This window comes from Metarhizium robertsii (genome assembly GCF_000187425.2).
Source record: "Metarhizium robertsii ARSEF 23 chromosome Unknown MAA_Scf_2, whole genome shotgun sequence".
Taxonomy (NCBI): domain Eukaryota; kingdom Fungi; phylum Ascomycota; class Sordariomycetes; order Hypocreales; family Clavicipitaceae; genus Metarhizium; species Metarhizium robertsii.
Window position 1 is genome coordinate 571,067 of NW_011942160.1, and position 21,844 is coordinate 592,910.

Below are 21,844 nucleotides of genomic sequence, written 5' to 3' on the forward strand. Positions count from 1 at the left end.
AAACACGAACGATTATTGAGACTTGAGTGTACGCAATGGTTTCATTTCATCTGCCCCTGAACAATTGGCTAGTCGTGCAGCCGCCGTACATTGCCAAACCCTCGCTGGGTCTCGTTGCTGTATACCAAGTACATACAGACCCAACGGTACAGTTGTTCCTTGCGACCGATAAAGACATGTGGTTAGATGCTGGCTGGATACATGGCAGCCTGGTGCCGGGTATCACAAAGGAAATTCCGTGCCCGTGGAGTTTGAGAATGTCGTCGAACCATACACGATACATGGTCACTTACCGTGTTAAAAGCAAGTACCAGGCCAGATACTACATTCGGTGTCTCTGTACCTTCATTTTACATCGCAAAGGACAATGACATAAAGTTACTTCTAGACTATTAATAAACAATTACACAGAGAAAAGACGTCACTACAAATCACCGTCACCCATGGTATCATTCCCAATCTCCATCATTCTCATCGATCCTCCTGCCTCAGGCCACCATTTGGCGGCCACTACTGGTTGATTATCGCACCTGAATAGCCTGCTGCACCTTGGGGTACAGCCTGACCATCTCCTGGTACAGTTCTGGGTGGTCATTAATCATGACTTGCGGGTCCCAACCGGACGCGACAAATATTGTATCAATGCCGCTCGAAATTGGTGTGGTGAAAATAAGCGCAATTTGGAATCCAATGAGGAATGCAAACGCCATAATAACGGCTGTAAAGCCCCCATCTCTGTTGTATGCTGGATTGGTGAATTCCAGGTACAGATAGGCGAACAGCGAAGTAGCAAAGGCGATAAACATGGCACCAAAGGAAAGAACGGGACCAATAAGACATTCCTAACAAACACACATCATGTTAGCGGGATGACGACGAGCTACAGGTAGGAATAACACATACGTTGATCAGCGCGTCAATGCCGCGATCCTTGATCATGTTCCAAGTGTCCTTGGCCGCAGGGATGTAGGCCTTGCCGTACAGTGCAATATGGCAGAAAGCATATCTGTTCAGGAACTCCAGGGCCCATTCGAGCAGGGCAATCAGACAGCCGAGAATGCAGAAAATGACATATCCAATCATGCCGCCGACACCGCCTTGGTCACCGGCCTGCTGCCTGGCAACGGAGCACAACTGACGGAGGAACTGAATAATAGCGACGAGCAAGCTACCCAAACTGATGGACCCGAAGCTGTAGGTAAGCGCACGCTTGGCGGATCCGCGCGTGGCACCCTTGGGAAAGTTGTGCACGCAGAAATACCAGGTGCCGTAGACACCAGAGATGATGGTGTGAATCGTGTTCTTGAGCCACTCAGAAATCCAATACATGGCAAAAGTGATAAAGACGACCAAGCCAATGACTGTGGCCTTGCTGCAGCCTTTGCCATCGGCGCCGCACTTGGGGTTATTAGCCGATGGTTCATACGTCACGTAGACGGCTGTCAAGGTGACGGAGAACCAGGCAGCAAATGCGGTAGCCAAGAGTCCACCGATCAAGGAAACAAGATAGACATGGCCATATTTTTTGCTGACAGTGATGCTCGTCTTGAGCATCAGGGCGGAAAAGGGTATGCGAGAGATCCAGGTGTAGAAGGCAAAGGCCGTAAACAGTCCAAAGATGAGGAAAACAATGCCAGCGGACCAGTACTTTTTATAGAGATAATAGATGGCGGTTCCTATAGCCCAGCAAATGTTCAGAATGCCCGTGATCCAAATGAATTGCTTGGGGAAGATGCGCGCGACGGCGACGTAGCCCCAGGACAGGACGAAGGCAACGACGAGGCCCAAGGCGAAAAGGATGATAGTGTTATTATTCAGAGAAAAATTATTGGCGCCGCCGTAGATGCCGTTGCCACGTGAGCCGGTGACATAGCCTCGAATGGAAATGATTGAGACGGCGACGAAGCCGGCAAAGACGAGGATGAGCTGGGCAGCGGCCAAGTTAGCGATTTGGAAGTGGTCAAAACGTGCGAGGACGCGTCGGGGCGTGTCAATGCGCGCCAATACTCACGAGGATTCCAGCCCAGAGATCATTCCACTTTGGTTTCTCGACCTTGAAGGCCTGATCGAAGGAGTAGTTGGGGTCATTGCCCTTGGGCGGGTTGAAGCTGTATGGCGGCGGCGCGCCGTACTGATCTGGCAGCGGCGGCTGGTGATAACCGTTCTGATTCTGATCCTGCGACTGGTTGTAATAGCCCTGAGGCGGCGGCTGCTGGTATTGCTGCTGGTACTGCTGTTGTTGATATGGCTGCTGACCGTAGGACTGTTGCGGTTGGCCGTAGGGCTGGCCATACTGTTGCTGGCCCCATTGCTGCGGTGGACCTCGTTCGTTGCCACCGTTGGCGTAGCTGTCTGCCTCCCCCATGGTAACAACGTTCAACGACCGATCAAGCTACACGAAATTGCTGCAAAAAAGATTCCGACTGAGAAGTTGGGCGAAGCGATTGCGCAGCAGGCCTGACGGACAAGAGGGAGGGAAAGGGGGAGAAGGGGGGGGATTGTTTCGTGCAAAGTTCAAAAAGTCAAATCGAGCTGGGCGGTGCTGGTAATTTGTTGTCACAAAGTAGCACGAGCTAGAGAGCAGTGATGGAATGAATGCCAAGCAAAAGCGTCTGGGCAGGTGGAGTGACGAGTGGCCCGTTGTTTCCCTCTCTTGGGCAACTTGCATCAGACTGGACCAGACTGGACCTGCATCAGGCGCTAATGGCCGCAATCTCTATCCGCGTCTGGTTTACCGTGTCCGAGTGATGAGGTCATTGCGTCATCGCGGCGCCCAACTTGAACTGCTGGAGATTCCAGATGTCCACCTGGAGCTTCGACCACAATCGCCCTCGGCCCGGCACTCAGGTGCAGCGGCCCTCCTTTGTTTTCTCCAAACCATCCATGGCTGGCGATCGGAAGGGGCTGCCCACGCTGGGTCGGCAGAGCTTTCTGGCCAATCAGGAATTGTAAAATCTCCACACACGGAGGGGCCCCAGCACAACATGGGCTGGCTCCATTGTTGCAAAGAAGAAGATTGCTCAGGACGCTGTTGGCCCACTTTTCTGCTTCTAGGTCCGGACAATATCCGACCGACGGCTGTGCACCTCAAATTACCTTGATGAAACGGCAGCGTCTAGATGATACGCCGGCGTTGTCAACCCATTATTGTATTCTTGCTACCAAGACCGTGGCACTTGATCGTCGCAATGGCCTGCCACCAGGGAAAAGGCACACCCGCTCCCACTCGGCCGAGTTTATACTCATGTGGAGAAGTCGACACATCAATTCAACGTTGATGCAACTTGTCCATGATGGCTCATGGTATAAGCCACTGTTAGACTTGGATAAATTCGAATCATTTCTATAAAACCACGTGGGACCTGCGGCCCCGTACCACCCGCAGTTAGATTACCAGCGTAAGCTTCTCAATCTTCTTCTCTGCAATGCAATCTATTTTTCGGTTTGTCACCCGCTTCTGTTACAGACATGGCGAATCCATTTAACACTTGCTCTCTTCTCTCACGGTGTCATGAACGCTAGGACATCATGGCTGCTGTGATATCACAATAAGGGCTAGATAGTAATGGTCTCCAATGCTTGTGCCTGTTAGATTTTGGCCCGTCTGCCGGCTGCAGGGTAGGTCACGGGATGGGCCGGTTGATGGTGTAAGTGGTGAAAGCTCTCGACGTTGGATCACGTTAAACGACACAAGACCGGAGAGAACAGTAAATCGATTTCATCCAGTACCCCAATAACATAAGCCATACAGGCACAGGACCCTTCCTTCTCTTAAATGGACTCTAGCTTTTTAGCTCTTCATCTCACAATCACTACATTGATCGCAAATGCACCAGACACTTTTAGCTCTTGACCCAATCACCTGGTTACGCTCTACGACCCATCACAGACATGACACCCAACAGGTCAGACTAAACGCCCCGAAATCTCTGCCAACATGAGCCGTCACCGGTTTATTTCCAGCCGCCCAGGGCCCTCACCGCCCTGCAGGTGTTTGCGCACTTGTCGCCCCTGGCAGGAGGCCTGGATAGGATGCACTAGAGTATCGATGTCAGCTTTGTAACAGCCATGCCCGAGGTCACGACGTGCTTCAGACTCACCTTGCACTTCCCCCACGTGGCAACCGGAGGCTTGAGGTTCTTCTTCGGCGGATCCGGTCTCTTCTTCGGCTTCGGCTCCGCAACCTCGCCGTCGTCACCGCGTATCCAACTATCAATAGGCGCGATCTGATTAATGAGCCAGCCCAAAGGGGTATATGACCACAACTTGTTGACCGACACGGCGACCGCCGTAACCGTGGGTGTTCCCTTAGCTACCTCTTTCATCATGTTCTCATTAAACGCGCCGACTGGCGTGTATGACCATATCGTCACGACTTCATTAATATCCTTATTGGCGATTTTGAGCTTTTCCTCGGGAGTTTTTGCGTTGTGAATTTCCTTGGCAATAGGAGGTAGGTTCTTGACGACGTCGTGCCAGAACCCGGGCGGCGTTGCGTAACGGGCCGTCGCGAAGATATCAAAAGCAATATTCTTCAGAGTCTCAGCCGCCTGTTCGGCGCTTCCAAAATCAGCCCAGCGCTGCTTCATGGTCTCCGAGATGGCACGCTTCAGAGCCAATTCAATATCGGCAACTGTAATTTCGCCATCCTCGATTGCCTTGATAAGGGGACCAAAGGCTTCCGGGTCCAACTCGGAGAAGAAGTCGAGGAATTTGCCGCCCTGGATGTTCATGACTGCGGCTCCGACTTTTCCCTTGCCCTTGACTTTGCCCTTGTCACTGGGGCTGTTTGAGCTGCTTGGGCCGAAGTCGCATGCTACATCACGCTTCGGGCATGGGTTGCTGTTTGGGCACGTCTTGCCGGGCTTCTTTCTAGGCCCCTTTAGAGTGTCGTCCCTCCAATCCGAACTGCCTGGCTTGGGCTTGTGAAGTTCCGGCAAGCCGCCTATCATGTTCTTGATGGGGGGTTTGGGTCCGTCTTTGGGGGGCTTGAGCGACCCGGCCGGTCCCCAATCCTTGATGCCGTCCTTTATGGCATCAAGAATTTGCTTGCTCGGCGGCTCTGGACCCTGGGGCGCTCTGCCGCTTATTTGTAGTTGTGCGCAACTCAGCCCGAGAAGAGCAAGGTGGGTGATTGAAATCTTCATATTTGCGTGCGATTCTGGAGGTTGATGACAAGGAACCCAAGACTTGTCAAAGATGTAGAAGTATAATAGAACGTTGAAGCAAGTAGGGGACTTTGTATTGGTTTATTTAGGCTGCCATGGCCGTTTTATGGCGAGGTGCACACCACGCAGCAGGAACTTTACGACGGAACTTGCCTTGAGCGTGACTCGAGGCATTTCCGCAACGATTAATAATACTTGTGCGCCTTTGTTGGCAAAATGTTTAGGTATACCGGCAGTATCTCATAAATCCGAGTTAATATAAACTAGTTATAGGTATATTAATTAACTTGCATTGATATGCTGCTCATGAGCCTCTGGTAGCATGAAGTAGTTATCTCGCTTGCTAGGCTCCCGAGATAGGCATGCTAATAATAGTAATAAACAACCAGGCTTGGGGCCTTTGAAACCCACATTCCCACCATGTGGAACTACAAGTGCCAGTAATACTACCTGACGCCGTTCTACAAGCATCTGCCAGCTTGCCATGACTCGCTTGCCGCGACCTTTCAGCTTCATAGACTTGAGTCTGTAATGTGCAGTAAAGCAGGTTTATAACGATCCTGTGTTGTAGCGATTTAGCGTACACGCTTCTCTCTTTTATATATCATATATAAGTGGCATTTTGTATATAAAACTATAATTATATGCCACTTTACTCTCTTGGTAAATTTCTGACCAGCCTTATAATACTAGTCAAAAGTGGGTTCTGAAAATAATATTCACGTCTTAATAATATAATCCCTGTAGTCGGGTTATAATATTGAAAAATGCCTCAGAGACATTATCGTTATAGGCCTGGTTTAATGTATTCCCGCGGTATTGCCTGGGCTCATAGTCGTCTTTGCATGATTCCATGATTCAGGGCTTAAATGAAATTATTTTAAAGCGCCATCGGAGATGTTTGAGTGACGTGGCTTCTTCCCGACTCGGCTCGGGTCAACGCCAGGTTAATCATTTGACTCAGGAGGTATAGTTGCATGTGGCCATAATTATGCGCCGACTCCGACGTGCCAACGGCGGCCGATAAAGCTGAGCTGCTATAGCATGGCATTTATTATTCTCCCTTCCATCTTTCTACATGTATATAAACTCCAGATGTACTTTACAAGGTGTGGTTGCTTTGGTTTCAATCAAATCCCAGCTACCTCCTCGGCTACATACCCTTCTGCCCATTATTGATTGCATCCAAAACACAGCACAACTATATATCGAGAAACGCCCTGGTAGCCATCATGAAAGTTTTCACCATCCTCGCCGTCCCCTCTATCCTAGCCACAGCCACGCCCCTTTCCTCCCGTCAAGAGGCGGGAATCGCAGCCGACACTAATACCATTTCGACTCTTGGCGCCAACTTTTGCATTGGTTTCACTAGGCCAGAGTGTAAGGGGGCCATTGGAATGTGCATGGACGAGGACAAAGTCATTGCAGACTGCATTCGCGATGAGCACCCGGCGTGCATCACGGACCAGAATTCACCTTGCCCTAGTGGCACGATAAGCCCCGAACAAGTTGTCGCATGCAAGAAGGCTAGCGAGGACTATGGCGTGGCCATGTTCGTCAACGACTGCGAAGAAGCAAATGAGGTGGACGAAAGCGATGCTTGCAAGACGGTGAAGACTACTTTTGGAGAGGCCTGGGATGCAAATAACTGCGAGGCAGCATTCGGTGCCGACGAGGGAGGTGACCAAATTGAGTTGGCTCCCGAGGGCGAGCAGTAGATAAGAAGAACCACAAAGTCTGGAGGATGCACTCGAGTTCCATTTTGAGTAAACTCGGCCAACAGCTCATGTATGGTGAGGTTTTGGTGCCCCGATGCCCGAGCCACTGCACTGTTGGCAATGGAAAATATATCAATCGATAGATGGCAACGCGTTTAGTTAATTGGTTCATTTCAATGTATCTTGAATGAAGAACTTGGAAACCTACTGTAGCCCGAAGCCGGCTTTTGCACTCGTGTGATGTTCACGCCCAACGACCTACCATCTGACGCTGGCGTATAAGCGTTGATGGAAACGTTCCAGTCCGGGGAACGAGCCAAACCCCAAATAGACTCGACAAGCCTCAACAAAGGCGCAGCTAATTTTAAAACTGCTTCTTTAGGCCTTTCTGGCTCACGTGCGGTTTGTAGCACCAGACCCAAAGTTCCCAGATACATCCAAACTCGGGCCGCAACATATCCAGTAATGGGCAAAATCATGAGCTTCCAGGATAGCCCACGGCGCATGTTCACAGAATTCCTGAAAAAATAGTGTTCCTATAATCCCGTCAGCTCAACGATACACAAGTGATTTGAGAAACACAAACCGCGAAACAGAAGGCAAGCAAATACTAGCATCGGGCTCCGATATGTGTAGAGTGATACATGCCTACCCGATAATCATGAACACACACGTCTTTCCTTCAAGGCCTCCTACTATGGCAATTGGCTGCGTTTCGATCAAAAGACAATGTCGTGGCGGGAGCAACAGCAACAGCACGGATAAAGAGTCAAATTGGTATGTACAGACATCAGGGTACTGCCTGCTGTACAAGACCAGAAATCACTAATCCATTATTCTAGGACACAAATTCGTGGTACCAGGGGTCGGGCTACTCGTTCGCCGCTCAGCAGACCCGGATCACCTAAATTTCTTTCACGAGACTTTCTTAACCTACCACTGAGACACGTGCTCATGTTCATCATCTACGGTAGCGAAGCGGCATCACAACTATTTAGAGAGTACTTGACGTATTGCCAGATCGTTGTCTGAAACTAAAACTGTCTCTTATGCAGCAACAGCCGTTTCCTAAGCCACTGCGGAGCGAATAGCAAGTACCAGTTGCTATACCGGGTAAGCCATTTTGGATCACAAAACCATCAACTCGGGCACTGATCCACGGTGTTCCAGGAAAATCGCATCATGCAATGCAACACGTACCGTCGTCGTTGTCCCGAACCGTAAGCGAAGCGTCACTCGCAACGTGTCCCGAGCTCCCGCGCATAGCAAATCCAAGACGACAGATATGTAGACTTGACAAGCCCGTGACGGCCAGAGAACCATGTGCGGTCGAGACGTGACTAAACGTCGCGTCATACAAGAGCAACCGGGTCGAAACGGCTCGGTTGCACAACAGGCGGGCCATGCCAAACTACCCATCTCCATCATGCAAGACACCGTCGACGTCTGGTGGAACAAGACACACTAGGCGCCGTCATCTTACACCAATATCCATGCAACTCCCCGCAACCAAAGCCCGGAACTACTAATTCACCACCACCCTAGGCTTATTCATTCGTCTTCGCCATCCCACAGATCTGCCGCGGACACCACATCGGCGTTGGAAGAGCGGAGCCGTCGCCCGTGCCGCGCATGTCGAATCGCGGGGAAGTTTCCGGCCGGCATTGCTACTCTACTTCCCCGTTGATATCCGGCCCCCCTGAAGCTGGCGCTGAAGCGAATTGCATCGGGCCGGACGTTTGAATGCGCGACGAGGCAATGGGCTGGGTGTCGGCGCGCCCAAGTTTCTGCGAGCCGTTGAGCGCTGGCAACACGGCGGCTTTTGGAATGCAACAGGGAAATAAATTGACGTCATGCGGCGTGTCGGCTGCGTCAGAGACAATGGCCTTTTGAACCATGAGCCCGTTTAATAACCTCTGGCACCAGACGGTTTTGGTGCTACAGAAGCAAAGTTCTGGGGATATCTGGGGTATCTGAGAGTTGGCCTGGATGGACAAGGACCGGTGTCGGGCGATTGGCTGCGGCATGGCATGACAGGATAATTGGATAGCTTTGTTTCTCCACAGGTAGTACGAAGAGTCCCATGTTTGCATTAGGCGATAATAATCACTCTGCAGGCTAGATCGTGCATCGTGACTGAGACGTGGGCCGCGGGCTGGGGCTTTGTTTGCCTGCCACCTGCCCACCGTGATCCCCCTTGGAGGACCAGTCGACGATGCCTCGTTGATGTGAACAATCTTGGGCTGGCGTGTCGCCCGCAATGGCATTGAGCGGCCAGGGCTACGCGGTCGTGCGTGTGGTTGATGGCTAAAGGATCAAACATCTGGCGGCGGCAGTGGTGGCGGATTTGAAGACGCGCAGGAACAAAAAAGCGGAGGCATGTTATCGCAACCAACAAATCGAATGACTCGCCTCCCAAGCGTCCTGGTCGCTGGGCTGACTGACACACAGAATCTGCGACTGCGCGGCAACGGACGACGATGGAACAGCTCGGTCTGCTTTTACCCACAAAAGCGCGGGCAAACCTGGGCAGGGCCATAATCGAATCGAGCCCCGAATTTCCGAGTCTTATCTCGTCGTCCGACGGATTAAGGTGCAGACATGCGCGAGTATGGAGACGCGAGTGAGCTTTGCACCTCGAACGGCTTGTTGCGGGTTTCCACCAGAACCAAGAAAGATTTGCTTTCCAACTTTTTTTTTTTTTCACTTCTCGGCCATGTGGCGCTTGGCGTGCTTCATGATGCGAGCGCAAAATTTTCTGCTTTCCCTTCTAGTCACTTTCCTCAGGCAAGGGCGAGCTTTGATTGGCAAGGCCTCACGGCAGCGACGCCGCCGCCATGGCAATTGATCTGTGGTGTGGCAGCCTTCAGCGGACCGGCATCACCGAGCCACGGGCGATTCTGCCCACACAGCAGAACTTTGCAAAGATTGAACCAGCCAGCACTGACGCCTGACCATCTTCGGCCCCTGTAGATTGTGCTGATGCACCCGGCCATCGGCTGCTTGGCTGCATGGGTGGTGCGGGTGGCGGCGCTAACGAGTTTCCCTGCAGCCTTCTTTGCACATTCCTCATCCTCCTCGACTCGGTGCATCAAGACAATGCGCCCGGTGCCGGCCAGCAAAGGTGACTCTGACTATCTGCCCCAGACATGCGCCTCAATGTCTCTGCTGTTTCCGCCCACGCTGCCCACGTGGAGTTGTTAGTCAATTGCATCGTAAACGGACAAATTTTGCCTATCGGATGGGGCCAGATGGGGCTGTTGCTGATAGACGGTGCTCTGGAAGCTGTTCCTTTTGCAACTGTGCTAGGATCAGAGAAGGGTCGCTGGCATGGGCATGGGCGTGGCTGATATGTAACTTTTTGCTTGCCTCGTCTCGTGCTAGTCATGCCACGCCGTTTGTATAATAAGACCGATGACCCGTCCATGAGAGGACTCACCTGCCCACACCACAACATTCGCCCACCCTTCCCATTGTCGATATTCGCCGTCGTCCATTCTTGTGCTGCCTGCTGCTCTGTCGTCGGTCGTCTGTCGTCAATTGCTTGCCTACCAATCTGGTCCCCCGTGCGCCTCGATCCTGGCGCGGCCCATTGCCTTCCCTTCGCACCGCTTGGCATCGGGCGAAAATTCTTCTCTCTCCCAGCTAACCTGAGTAATTTCTTTCCCCATCGCCGCCCCCTACCTGGCAAGTCGACGGTGGAACACGCAGAGACAGATACGAGGCATACCATTCTCCCTTGGAATCGATTCACCAGATTTCGAGGTAGACACCGGCCACGACAATGGCCGACGAAAAGACCCCGCGAGCCAGCAATGAGCCGGCGACGGAGAAGAAGGGTGCAGAGGATGTAGAGGCGGGCCAGTCGGGCCTGACGCGATCGTTGCAGGGTCGTCATTTGCAGTTCATCGCCATTGGTGCTACCTTTGGCACTGGCTTGTTCCTCGGAACCGGTGCTGCCCTAGCCAAGGCCGGTCCGGCTTCGCTACTCATCGGCTTCGTCTTCATTGGTCTCGTCGTTTACTCCGTCATGGTTGCCCTCGGTGAGATGGCTGCCTACATGCCTGTTGCTGGCGCCTTCACCGTCTATGCGAGCCGCTTTGTTGACCCTACCTTGGGCTTTGCCATGGGCTGGATCTACTGGTTTAGCTGGTCCATTACCTTTGGTCTCGAACTTACAGCTGCCGGTCTCATCATCCAATACTGGACGCAGGCTGTCAACATTGGTGTCTGGATTGCCATCTTCTGGGTCATCTTCACTGCTGTCAACTTCTTCCCCGTCAGGTACTTTGGTGAGATGGAAATGTGGTTCTCTAGCATCAAGGTCGTGACCGTGATTGGCTTCATCATCTTCGGCATGTGTATTAATGCGGGCGCTGGAGACCAGGGCTATATTGGCTTCAGGTACTGGACGTATCCTGGTGCCTTTGCAGAGTACGTCGTGTCAGGCGCCTCTGGCAAGTTTGTCGGCTTCTGGTCCGTCCTGATCACGGCTGGCTTCAGCTACCAGGGATCCGAGCTTGTCGGTATTGGTGCTGGCGAGACCGAGAATCCTCGCAAGGCCATTCCCCAGGCTATACGCTGGACTTTCTGGGGCAATTTCGTCCTCTTCGTTGGCACCGTCTTCTTCATCGGAATCAACATTCCCTATGACAACGCCGACTTGCAGAGCACGGCTCAGAATGCCTCTGCCTCGCCTCTCGTCATTGTTGCCAAGCTTGCCGGCGTCCAGGTCCTTCCCGATATCATCAATGCCGTCTTGTTGACTGCCGTGCTTTCGGCCGCTAGCTCCGACGTTTATTCCAGCACTCGCATTTTGTACGCCCTTGCTGACGAAGGCCTGGCCCCGGCCGTCTTCAAGAAGACCAACCGATACGGCACCCCGTACTGGTCCGTCGCCTTCTGCTCGCTGCTCGGTTTGCTCGCCTTCCTCAACTTGTCGCAGAATGGTGAGACTGTGTTTACCTGGCTCTTGAACATCACAGCTGTTGCTGGTTTTATTGTATGGGCTCTCATCAACACCTGCCATTTGCGTTTCATGAAGGTTCTTCAAAGTCGCGGACAGCCTCGCTCGTCGCTACCCTATGTTGCTCCATTCCAGCCTTATCTGTCCTGGTTCGGTCTGTTCTTCAACGTTTTGATCATCTTGACCAGTGGATTCACCGTCTTCATCAAGTGGAACACGAGCGACTTTTTTGTCAATTACGTCAGTATCCTGCTCTTCATTGTCTTGTACATTGGTCACAAGCTTGTGTTCCGCACCAAGATGATCAAGATTGAGGATATTGACCTCAGTATGGGACGTACTGAGATTTAAGGTGCGAGTATTGTGGTGGCCTCTTGTGGATGGCGTTTTTTTGCATGCATGCATGGCGATTGTGTTTTGTGAAAGTTCATCAGCATCAAGTCATAATCAGACTTATATATAGTAATGATACCCGTTTATGGAGCAATGGACTAATAGCTGACTGGCCACCTTGGTCATGATCCTATCATGTGCGGGAAATCGTGATTAATTTCTAGGTTCAATGAACCGTCCTTGGGACTCGAGAAATGCGACAGGCACGACAGTCGGCCGCTATTGAGCGAGACACTTGCGGTATTGTCTACGCCATTCATCTCCACGATGGCACTGGGATGCCATCAAAATCGCGCAGGGTCTTGTTGCCTAGAGCAAATTTTATGCCCAAGCTCTCCTATCGCCAAGTGAACGCAGAACAACTCGACGTCCCTAAGATCAGTCTCCAATCCAAGACTTCAGATAACCGTTCAAGCCGAAGCGTCCTGCGATAAAATACTTGTGCTGAGAAAAGTCACGGGCATGGGTCAATGACCGGCGAAAACGTGGGGAAGCTCAAGTCTCCGCGGTTGGCTTGATTACTCGACCATAATGCATGACGTGTAGTCATTTCTTTGCCTTGATGAAGCGAAGGCGTCTGGCACACAGGTGTCAGCCAGCTTGCTTGTAATACAAGCACTCCGCGCGGAGTACACTTGGCACTCATGAAATCGCAATTACTGCAATCTGTCCACCGACCGGACAAGATGTATCCACGCTCAATTTCACTCAGCACTTGCTGCCTAGTCGAAATTTCATTGCCAATTGTTAATGGGCCAGGGAGTAAAGGCCTGTTCCCTTCTCTGTGCCACGAATACTTTCACATGTCAAAACGTGTCTGTGTTCCTTCATGTCCAACAATCTCCAAATGTCGACAGGGGTTCGTTTTTTGTTGGGGGTTCATGCCTTCTCAGAGACGCTAAGCCAGAAGCGGTAATGGGCCATCGAAATGTCAACCCAGTCCCTCGATTACCGTTTGCAGCGCGGGGGTGAAGAACTGTCGGCTATGCAGACCAAAGTGCAGACTGAACAGAAATAATCATTCAAACACCTATGCGCCCTGACAAGAAGTTTCAGACTTCATGTCGCAATTGTCATTGAGATCTTCTCCCCATGGGGAGGGGAAGCTGACACAGGACGACTCGTGGCGGGTACCCAAAAAACGCCACTAGACTACGACCAAGCAGCAAGGGAGCAACATGACATGCAATGTCAGCCATGCCCCAATTACGAGGGGTCCCAGGGCAAAGGGGAAGGGGCAGATAGCCATAATTCTTTCACCGCCATCCTGATTGGGCGAGGCGTCGTGTGACCGCTTGCTCTTTTCGTCTTGTGGCGCGGCAGCAATCATTGTTGAGTTCGACATAATCGGCTTCAGACCGACATCCCGTACCAGCAAGTCTAGACTTGATGAGACTAGGAAAAGTGGACGCATGCCAGACCGAACCCCAAATCGAACGCTCCTAGACATGATAGGCTCTTCGGTGTCCCCCCTCGTCATATTCACATGGTTTTCTGACTGTCGCGTTGGCTGTAGTAGTTTTCACCGCTCGTATAAAGCTGTCGCGTGTCCCATTACCACCTACGGTCTGTCTGCCCTCCACTCTTGACACTGTCTCTGTCGAATGTGATGCATCGTGTCAGCCACGGGGTTGTTTATGAGACTGTGTGCTGCTTTGATTCTCTCATTGCAGAACAGGACCCAATCCTTGCGACCGTGAGTGTTGTCCCTGAGAAGCACCAGAAACTGCCCCGTCGTGACCTGTGTTACTCCTGAACAACTCCCAACGGTATTTGCACCGACTGACATGTCCAACTAGACAGACACCTAGGGCAGGCATAGAGTGCAGTTCGGATCAATTTTGGGGCCGAAAACCTCTCATTCTGAAATCAGTTTCGCCACTCATTTCCTTTCGTCGGTACCGAATAACATTTGTTGGCAATTCCTCGAAATGTCCATCATCGACACCACTAGGGACCTGGCAGCGCTCTTTGAGCAGCAAGCCCAGGCTACTCCCCAAGCGATCGCACTCGAAGATGAAAAGCGGACTCTCACATACGCAGAACTCGATAGCGAAACATGGGCGCTGGCGGACCGCCTCCGTCAATATGGCGTCGGCCGAGATTGCTTAGTTGGAGTGCTCATGAATCGCAGCGCTGACAACGTCGTTGCCTCTCTGGCAGCGCTTCGTGCTGGTGGTGCATATCTAGTTCTTGAATTGGCGTATCCTGCTGCCTTGTTGCGCGATGTCATTGACGACGCTATGCCAACCGTCATTGTGACGCAAAAGGCCCATGCCAGCAATCTTAATGTCGACATCCCTGTCATTGTCATTGACCAGCCAGATATGACAGTTGGCGCAAATGAGCCCATCTTAGTGGAGCCTAAGCCCCCATTGCCGGCAGAAGATGATCTTGACCGGCTCGCATTTGTATCATACTCGTCAGGTACGACTGGCAAGCCCAAGGGCATTGCGAATCCGCATAGAGCCTCTGTCTGCTCATACAACCTGAGATTTGGTCTCAGCGATTTGAAACCTGGTGACAGAGTGGCCTGCAATGTCTTCTTCACCTGGGAAATGCTTCGGCCGCTCCTCCGCGGAGCGACCACAGTCGCTGTTCCAGACAGTGTGAGCTACGATCCAGAGGGTCTGGTAGAATTCCTCGCAGCTCGAAAAATCACCGACACATTGATGACCCCGACCCTCCTTGCCACAGTTTTAACGCACCATTCATCCCTCGCCGATACCCTTCCTCATCTGAAATCCCTCTGGCTCAATGGTGAGGTTGTGACGACGGACCTCTGTCGTCGGGCTTTCACTGCGCTCCCCGCTGTTCGACTTCTCAACGTGTACAGTGCCAGCGAGACACACGAGGTTGCGGCGGGTGATATAAAAACCTTTATTGACTACGAGGCAAGAGTATGCCCTGTCGGTCCGCCAATGGATCCCTCGACCATATACATCCTCGACGACGCCGGCAACAGGGTCGATATAGGTACAAGTGGTGAATTGTATGTTGGTGGCGACATGCTAGCCAGAGGGTACCTCAACCTTCCGGAGACTACAGCCAAAGCCTTCCAAATTGATCCATTCTCGACCGGTCTAGATGCCAGAATGTATCGAACCGGAGATATGGCCAGGATGCTCCCTTCTGGCCTCCTCGAAATTACCGGTAGAGTAGGTGGAATGATCAAGACTCGAGGATACACCGTCCAGCCTGGAGCCGTTGAGACAACAATTGTAAAGCACTTGGCGGTTCGAGCTTGCGCCGTGGTTGCTCGTGGCGATGGCCTAGACAAGCAATTGGTGGCTTATGTTGTCCCCGACAAGGGCGAGATTCGCAATCGAACCGTTTTGGTGGTGGACGAGTCCGGTTACAGTCCTGTCGCTCGTCGAGCACTTTCCGACCATCTTGCTCACTACATGATTCCCACTCTGTGGGTTGAACTTGAGACGCTACCCACGAATGGCGTCTCAGGAAAGACGGATCTCAAAGCCCTGCCTCCTCCACCGTCGCCAAAGACCCCAAATATCAATGCTAAAAAGGAGCATGATACGAGAATCAAAATGGACACCATCATCAAAATGTGGGCGTTGTCTCTCAACATTCCTGCAACTGCCATTTCCCAGAGCCATACATTTTTTGACTTGGGTGGCCACTCTTTAACTTTGGCTGACTTGGCTGGCCGTTTGACGAGAACATTTGGTTTCCCAATTCCTCTTGCACCCCTCGCCGGTACGCCAACTCTAGAGGGTCATATGGAAGCGGTACAAGCTGCGCGAGATGGCCATACAGCTGCCGTACAAGCCGACCTTCCCGCCGTGCTACTGGCCGACTCGGCTCTGCCCGATGACATCAAATCCAATGGCAAGCCTATGTGCCGCCTTGGTGATGCGGAGACTATACTTCTTACTGGTGCGACGGGTTATTTGGGCGCCTTCCTTCTGAAGTCTCTTCTGGAAAGCACCTCAGCTCAAATCCTTTGCCTCATTCGCTTCACAGACCCAAACATCGACTGTCGTCCAGCTGGAATTGCGCGTATTCGAAAGAATTTGATTGATCAGGGAATATGGAATGACGCTATGCTTGAGAGAATGGAAGTTGTACCCGGTAATTTGGCTCGTAACCGCCTTGGTCTCTCCCCGGAAGCTTTCCAGGACCTTGCTTCACGCGTTGATGTTATTGTCCACGCAGCTGCCACTGTCAATTTGGTTTACCCCTACGCCGCACTGCGAAATGCCAATGTTGGAGGCACTCGCGAGGTTTTAAGGCTTGCCTCTCGTGGTGGCGCCACTGTCCACCACGTATCGACCAACGGAGTCTTGCCGCCCTCGAAAACTGCCTGGACAGAGGAAGCCATGCTGGATATAGATGATGTACCGACAAAACTGCCTGATGGGTACGGTCAAACCAAATGGGTTGCTGAGATGTTGGTGTACGAGGCTGGCCGACGAGGCATGCATGTCAAAGTGTATCGACCTGGTACCATCAGTGGTCATAGCCTTACTGGCGCGACCAACACGTACGATCTTTTGAATGCGTTGATTGTTGAATCTTTGCATCTGGGATACGCCCCCAAGGTCGATGGTTGGCTGGCAGAGATGACACCCGTAGACTTTGTTAGTCAGGCCATTGTCACCCTGGCTAATCACCCTTGCACAAAGCAGAAGCTGTATCATTTGGGTGACCCCGATCCTGTGACTGCCGAAAATGTATTCCAGGATCTTGAGGCCCTCGGATATCCTACCAAACGACTTCCTTGGGACGACTGGGTAGCCTTATGGAAGGAGAAGCGTGGGTCCGGACGAGGTGGCGATGATCCCTTTACTGTCGACATTCTTCGTGGTGGTATGCCTACAGTCGACACGCTCGAATTGGTCACTATACTTAGTGACGGGGCTACTCAGCCAGCTTTGGATCTGTATGGCGTTTCACGACCTAGGATCGACAGAAATTTGTGGGAAACATACGCGCGACACTTCTTTGCCCGTGGCTGGCTCCCACGACCACCACTGCGTCTGAAGCTAAATGGTGTGCACCCTCATCCCAAGAAGGGTCGCCTGTCAGGCCGCGTAGCCGTTATTACCGGAGCGTCCTCAGGTATTGGTGCCGCTGTTGCTGCTAAGCTGGCTGGCGAGGGCGCTCACATTGCTCTCGCAGCTCGCCGAATCGATGAGCTCGAAAAGGTCAAGACCAAATTATCCACTTGTAGTGGCAAGATTTTGGTCCATAAGACAGATGTTACCAGCAAGGCACAAGTCGAGTCTCTCATGAAGACCGCTACAGAGAAGCTTGGGCCCATCGACATTCTCGTAAGCTGCGCTGGTGTCATGTATTTCACCATGATGGCCAACTGTCAGACGGAGGAATGGGAACGCACCGTCGACATTAACTGCAAGGGGCTGCTGCACTGCCTTTCGTCAACAGTCCCTGGTTTCCTTGAGCGAAAGCGTGGCCACATTGTTGCCATCTCATCGGATGCCGGCCGCAAGGTCTTCCCTGGTCTCGGTGTGTATTCTGCCAGTAAATTCTTTGTTGAGGCTACGCTGCAAAGTCTGCGTCTGGAGACTGTCGGCTCAGGCCTCCGTGTCACCGCTATTCAGCCAGGGAACGTTGATACTGGCTTGTTGAACATTTCTACAGATGCCGAGGCTCTGAAGAAGTATGGCGAGCCCACCGGGGCCAAGGTGCTGGATGCTGAGGATGTCGCGGGTGCTATTTTGTATGCTGTTACTCAACCGGAGAATGTAGCCGTGAACGAGGTGCTTATTGAGCCCAGAGACGAGCCAATCTAATCCTGTAATTAGCATATTTTGATGAATGAGGGAGGATAAGAATTTCGGGAAACCATGTTATACATTACGACACTTGTAATATCAATTCACACGTATTTGTTGTTTTCTGCTCAATGTCATGTGTGCCGTGCTCAACGGAAAACATTTTTTGATGGGACACTGAATGTAAAACATGTCAATCTGCGTCGCTCCTTCCTTCTCTGCCCACAGTTCTTGGGTAGGCTCACTTGAACCCAGACAGCTTGGGTGGGAATTGGTCAGTATATCGCGTCACATGATTCTGCACCATGCACAAGTCCTCAAGGAATGGTATTGCCATTACGATTGGCGCCTATTGTGCAAGAGAAGCTGTATCCATGAATAAACTCAAACGCCCTGCTGTCCAGAAAAGAGATCTAGAAGAGATCGAGCAGCACGGTAAAACAGCCAATGAGAAATTTGCCCTGTTAATCATCCGTTTCTTCATGCATGTCCACGTCATCATGCCACTCCAGCGCCTCCAAGTCGCCCGCGCTCAAGTTATAAATGCCCTCTGTTTCTGCCAATCGCTGCACTCGTCTTGTAGCGATTAATTTTTTATCTGGCTTTAGCACACCATATAGTCCCGGCACCACAAGGACACAAGAAGTCATGACTGCGCTGTGAGACATCATTGGCTTCAGCATAGCAAGCTGTCGCCCCGCCATTTGCCAAAGAAAAGCAGTTTTACGATTGTAGAGTTCTTTGAATGCAAAAGAGGCTTTGAGTAGCTCCCACAAGGTTGACTGGCGATCCGCCATGTAAGGCTGAAGTAGAAGCTTAACCAAGTCGGAGGAACTCTCGGTTGGTAGTGGTTGAATTCGATGCCATTGCTGGTAAATTGACCCGACACTGGCAACATAATCTTTATCTTTAGTGATCGTATTTGTCCATAGCCTGGCAACAGACTCAATGTCTTCCTTGAGCGCATTCTTAACATTGCGCCACGTAGCCTTATTCTCATCGTGACTATTCTTATAGTGATTATCATAGAAGTTGAACATTCTTGTTAGCTGCTCATCATAATGGCAAGCTTCGAAGCCTTCAAGAGTTTTTGTCAACTCCGTAAGAGCCTCTGCAACTGTTCTTTCCGCAACCACGTGCTTTAAATAATCAAGGATATGCGGGTTCGCCTGCTTGGAAATATTATAAGACGCGCGTTCTCGCTTGTACTCTGGATCATGTTCAAGCGTCCGTATCTGCAGGTCCTGACGGAATTGGTGCCAATCAGAATTTGTAAAAATATATCCTTGTTTTGGCTGATCGACGAGACATCCCAACAGCCTACTCAATATGACAATATTCTTGCTTGATATGCTCTTGGTATGATAGCAATAGCGCTCTTTGTAGTCGGTACATTTTCCAAGGATAGATTGTTGCATGTTGAAAGCGAGCGACTCGTGAAGGAACTTGGAGCACACGGCCTCGTCACCAGTCTCTTCTCGACGAATTTGAGCCATTGATCTGTTCAGTTTTCTTAAATAGCCCAACTTCTCAGGATTTGTGTCGTCATCTGGCACAGCTGCATTCCAGAAATTTTGGACAATCTCTTGGTCCCAGCAGACCCAGGCTCGATCTCCGTCATAATCCCCACCAGACAGTTTATCAGCAAGAGATGACCGACCCTTTGTTGAGAAGACAATAACATTCTTCAAATGTCTTAGTTGGGGTCTCGAGACAACTTTCACCCGTTGAATGTCGCTGGGCAGGTGGCTTGGCGCTCTGGCTACAAGCACATCCATTTCCTCCAAGAGTGTGTCGCAGAAACCATCGACCTGGAATTTTGTGGAAAAGGATACATGAACTTCATCCTCTTCTAGTGTTGATGAGAAGTCAACAACCATGAGAAGGTAGGCAGAACAGGGAACGCAAATATTCATCTTTGCTTTCAGGACTTCTGTTCGTCTATGTGCAGCACGCCAACAGAGCTCCTGTAGATACTTGCAACTTTTCGGGTGAAAACCAGAATCTAATAGGAAAGCCATTGCTTTCTCCGGGTCTCGCGGAAGACCGCCGAGAAAAGCCATACTATTCTCGGGTCCTTCTGGTTTTGACCCGCCACCTTGCTGTAACCAGAGTCTCATCTCCGCGGGGTCTTCAATGGCCATCTTTTGTGCGGCAAGTTCTTCTAACAGCCCACGACGCAGATGGGCTGAAATACAATTTCGCATCTTAGCTGGGTTGATAGCCTGAGCCTCCAGGACTGGTATGAACTGTTGATTCAATGACGCAGGCCTGGGCTCTTTTGGCCATTCCTTGACCTCGAAAGTGCGATGGTGGCTGTCCTCATGATCGCAATCCCATTTTACTTGAGATGCATACGTCACAATCCAGTCTCCGTCTCCGAGGGTTGGATCGCTATCGATAATCCACATTCCTTTTGCACTGCCTAACCGTGCCTGGAAAGCACATGGAAGGTCTGTGAGGCCCAGTTTTGAGGCGATCTTGGTCGCGAGCGCTTTCGATATCCTGCCTATGCCGTCGTTCATTGTGCTATGAGTCCCAATGTCATAGTCCAAGCTATGGATTTGATGTTTTTCGAGGACAACGGTGGCATGAGTGTGACTAAGACCTAGAATAGCTGTCAGCTTGTGACAGTCGAGGAGCGTCAAATGAGTCGGTTGGCTCCTACTTAGAGTAATTCTGGAAAACAGTTTAGGGACCTGTTGGTTTGTCGTGCTGAGACCCCCAATTGCCCAGTCCATTAACTTGTGAACCGGCATTTTGGTTCTTATACCCGGAGTATTGGCTTGCGCGATTGGCGGCAATGAGCCATCAGGGCATCCCTCGAAACTATCCCCGTCTGAAGCAAAAAAGAATACCCTGGCCTGCGGTACAGCTGGAGCATCCTTGCGGACCCCCTTCCTCCTTGTTGCCGGTCTACAGCAGAATGCAGTCCATCGCCGCCCGAGAAAATAATGCTTCTCTGTTAACCAACTAACAATTGCATCCGTTGAGATGTTGTCATTTTTGGACTTGGCGACCTTTTGCACGAGATCGGGATACGGCATCAGTATTTCCAGAAACCTATCAGCTCCAAATCGACGACTCAAACGGTGGCTTTGCTCGAGACGTAATGGATGAAGCTTGAGTGAGAACAGTGGACCAGTTGAGCTGCGATTCAACACTAGCTCTGCGGATAGCATTACTGCATAAGTTGTTGACTGAAACCCTTTTAGGGCAAGATCCCAAGCATCATGGCTACTGAGTTGTGGCATGCTCTTCGCGTGGAATGCTGGTAGTTGCGAAAGCGTATTACGCAGGTTAGACTGGGTGCTCCATTGAGATATATCGTCGTATCGCACATCACAATCAGTCAATTCTACTCCACAGTGAAGAGCAATACGCGTTATTTCCCAGATTACGGCAAGTGGCGCGCTATTGAACGTTTCATTCAGAAACCCAGCTACGAAAATTGTAGCCAATTAGCAATGGTAACAAACAGAGCAGATTTCGTTATATACTTACGCCAAACCCCTTTGAGCCTCGTGCCCAAAGTTTGGGGAGGGATATACGCATCTGCGACCTCTTTTTCCGAGTCGTATGGCGACTCTTGACTGGTGAAGTAATCGGAGCCGCTATCGTCAAGTGGCGAGTTACACCCCGATGCCGTTGAGAATGATGTATTTTGGGATGTAGTGTACGCAGAAAATGATGTGGCTATCCCAACAGGTCGTGGGAAAGGTAACGACTTTTTTTGTGTCCCGAACGACCCCAACACTGACGCCGGGCTCGAGGCTTGAGTTTTCGGGGTCGATCTCAAAGGAATTGAATCGATGGCATTGTTCACCTGTTCCTTCTGTT

General features: G+C 51.2%; 6 protein-coding genes across 6 annotated transcripts; 3 read left to right on the top strand and 3 right to left on the bottom strand.

Annotated features, from left to right (window-relative positions):
- Positions 1-521: 521 nt before the first annotated feature.
- MAA_07144 (Choline transporter-like protein) lies at positions 522-2,365 on the bottom strand (the record flags this gene model as incomplete). The annotated part of the gene is made up of 3 exons (XM_007825142.1): positions 522-842; positions 904-1,926; positions 2,012-2,365. 3 exons carry the CDS (start codon positions 2,363-2,365, stop codon positions 522-524), a joined length of 1,698 nt encoding a protein of 565 aa, XP_007823333.1.
- A 1,672-nt stretch (positions 2,366-4,037) lies between these two features.
- On the bottom strand, positions 4,038-5,147 carry MAA_07145 (uncharacterized protein; the record flags this gene model as incomplete). Its single annotated transcript, XM_007825143.1, has 1 exon — positions 4,038-5,147. The coding sequence occupies one exon, from the start codon at positions 5,145-5,147 to the stop codon at positions 4,038-4,040; it is 1,110 nt and encodes a 369-aa protein (XP_007823334.1).
- Positions 5,148-6,400: 1,253 nt separating this feature from the next.
- MAA_07146 (uncharacterized protein) lies at positions 6,401-6,886 on the top strand (the record flags this gene model as incomplete). Its single annotated transcript, XM_007825144.1, has 1 exon — positions 6,401-6,886. One exon carries the CDS (start codon positions 6,401-6,403, stop codon positions 6,884-6,886), a length of 486 nt encoding a protein of 161 aa, XP_007823335.1.
- Positions 6,887-10,670: 3,784 nt separating this feature from the next.
- MAA_07147 (amino acid transporter) lies at positions 10,671-12,203 on the top strand (the record flags this gene model as incomplete). The annotated part of the gene is made up of 1 exon (XM_007825145.1): positions 10,671-12,203. One exon carries the CDS (start codon positions 10,671-10,673, stop codon positions 12,201-12,203), a length of 1,533 nt encoding a protein of 510 aa, XP_007823336.1.
- A 1,973-nt stretch (positions 12,204-14,176) lies between these two features.
- MAA_07148 (Acyl carrier protein-like protein) lies at positions 14,177-18,022 on the top strand (the record flags this gene model as incomplete). Its single annotated transcript, XM_007825146.1, has 1 exon — positions 14,177-18,022. One exon carries the CDS (start codon positions 14,177-14,179, stop codon positions 18,020-18,022), a length of 3,846 nt encoding a protein of 1,281 aa, XP_007823337.1.
- A 446-nt stretch (positions 18,023-18,468) lies between these two features.
- On the bottom strand, positions 18,469-20,763 carry MAA_10780 (rna-dependent rna polymerase; the record flags this gene model as incomplete). Its single annotated transcript, XM_011412699.1, has 2 exons — positions 18,469-20,612; positions 20,673-20,763. 2 exons carry the CDS (start codon positions 20,761-20,763, stop codon positions 18,469-18,471), a joined length of 2,235 nt encoding a protein of 744 aa, XP_011411001.1.
- Between the last annotated feature and the right edge of the window lie 1,081 nt (positions 20,764-21,844).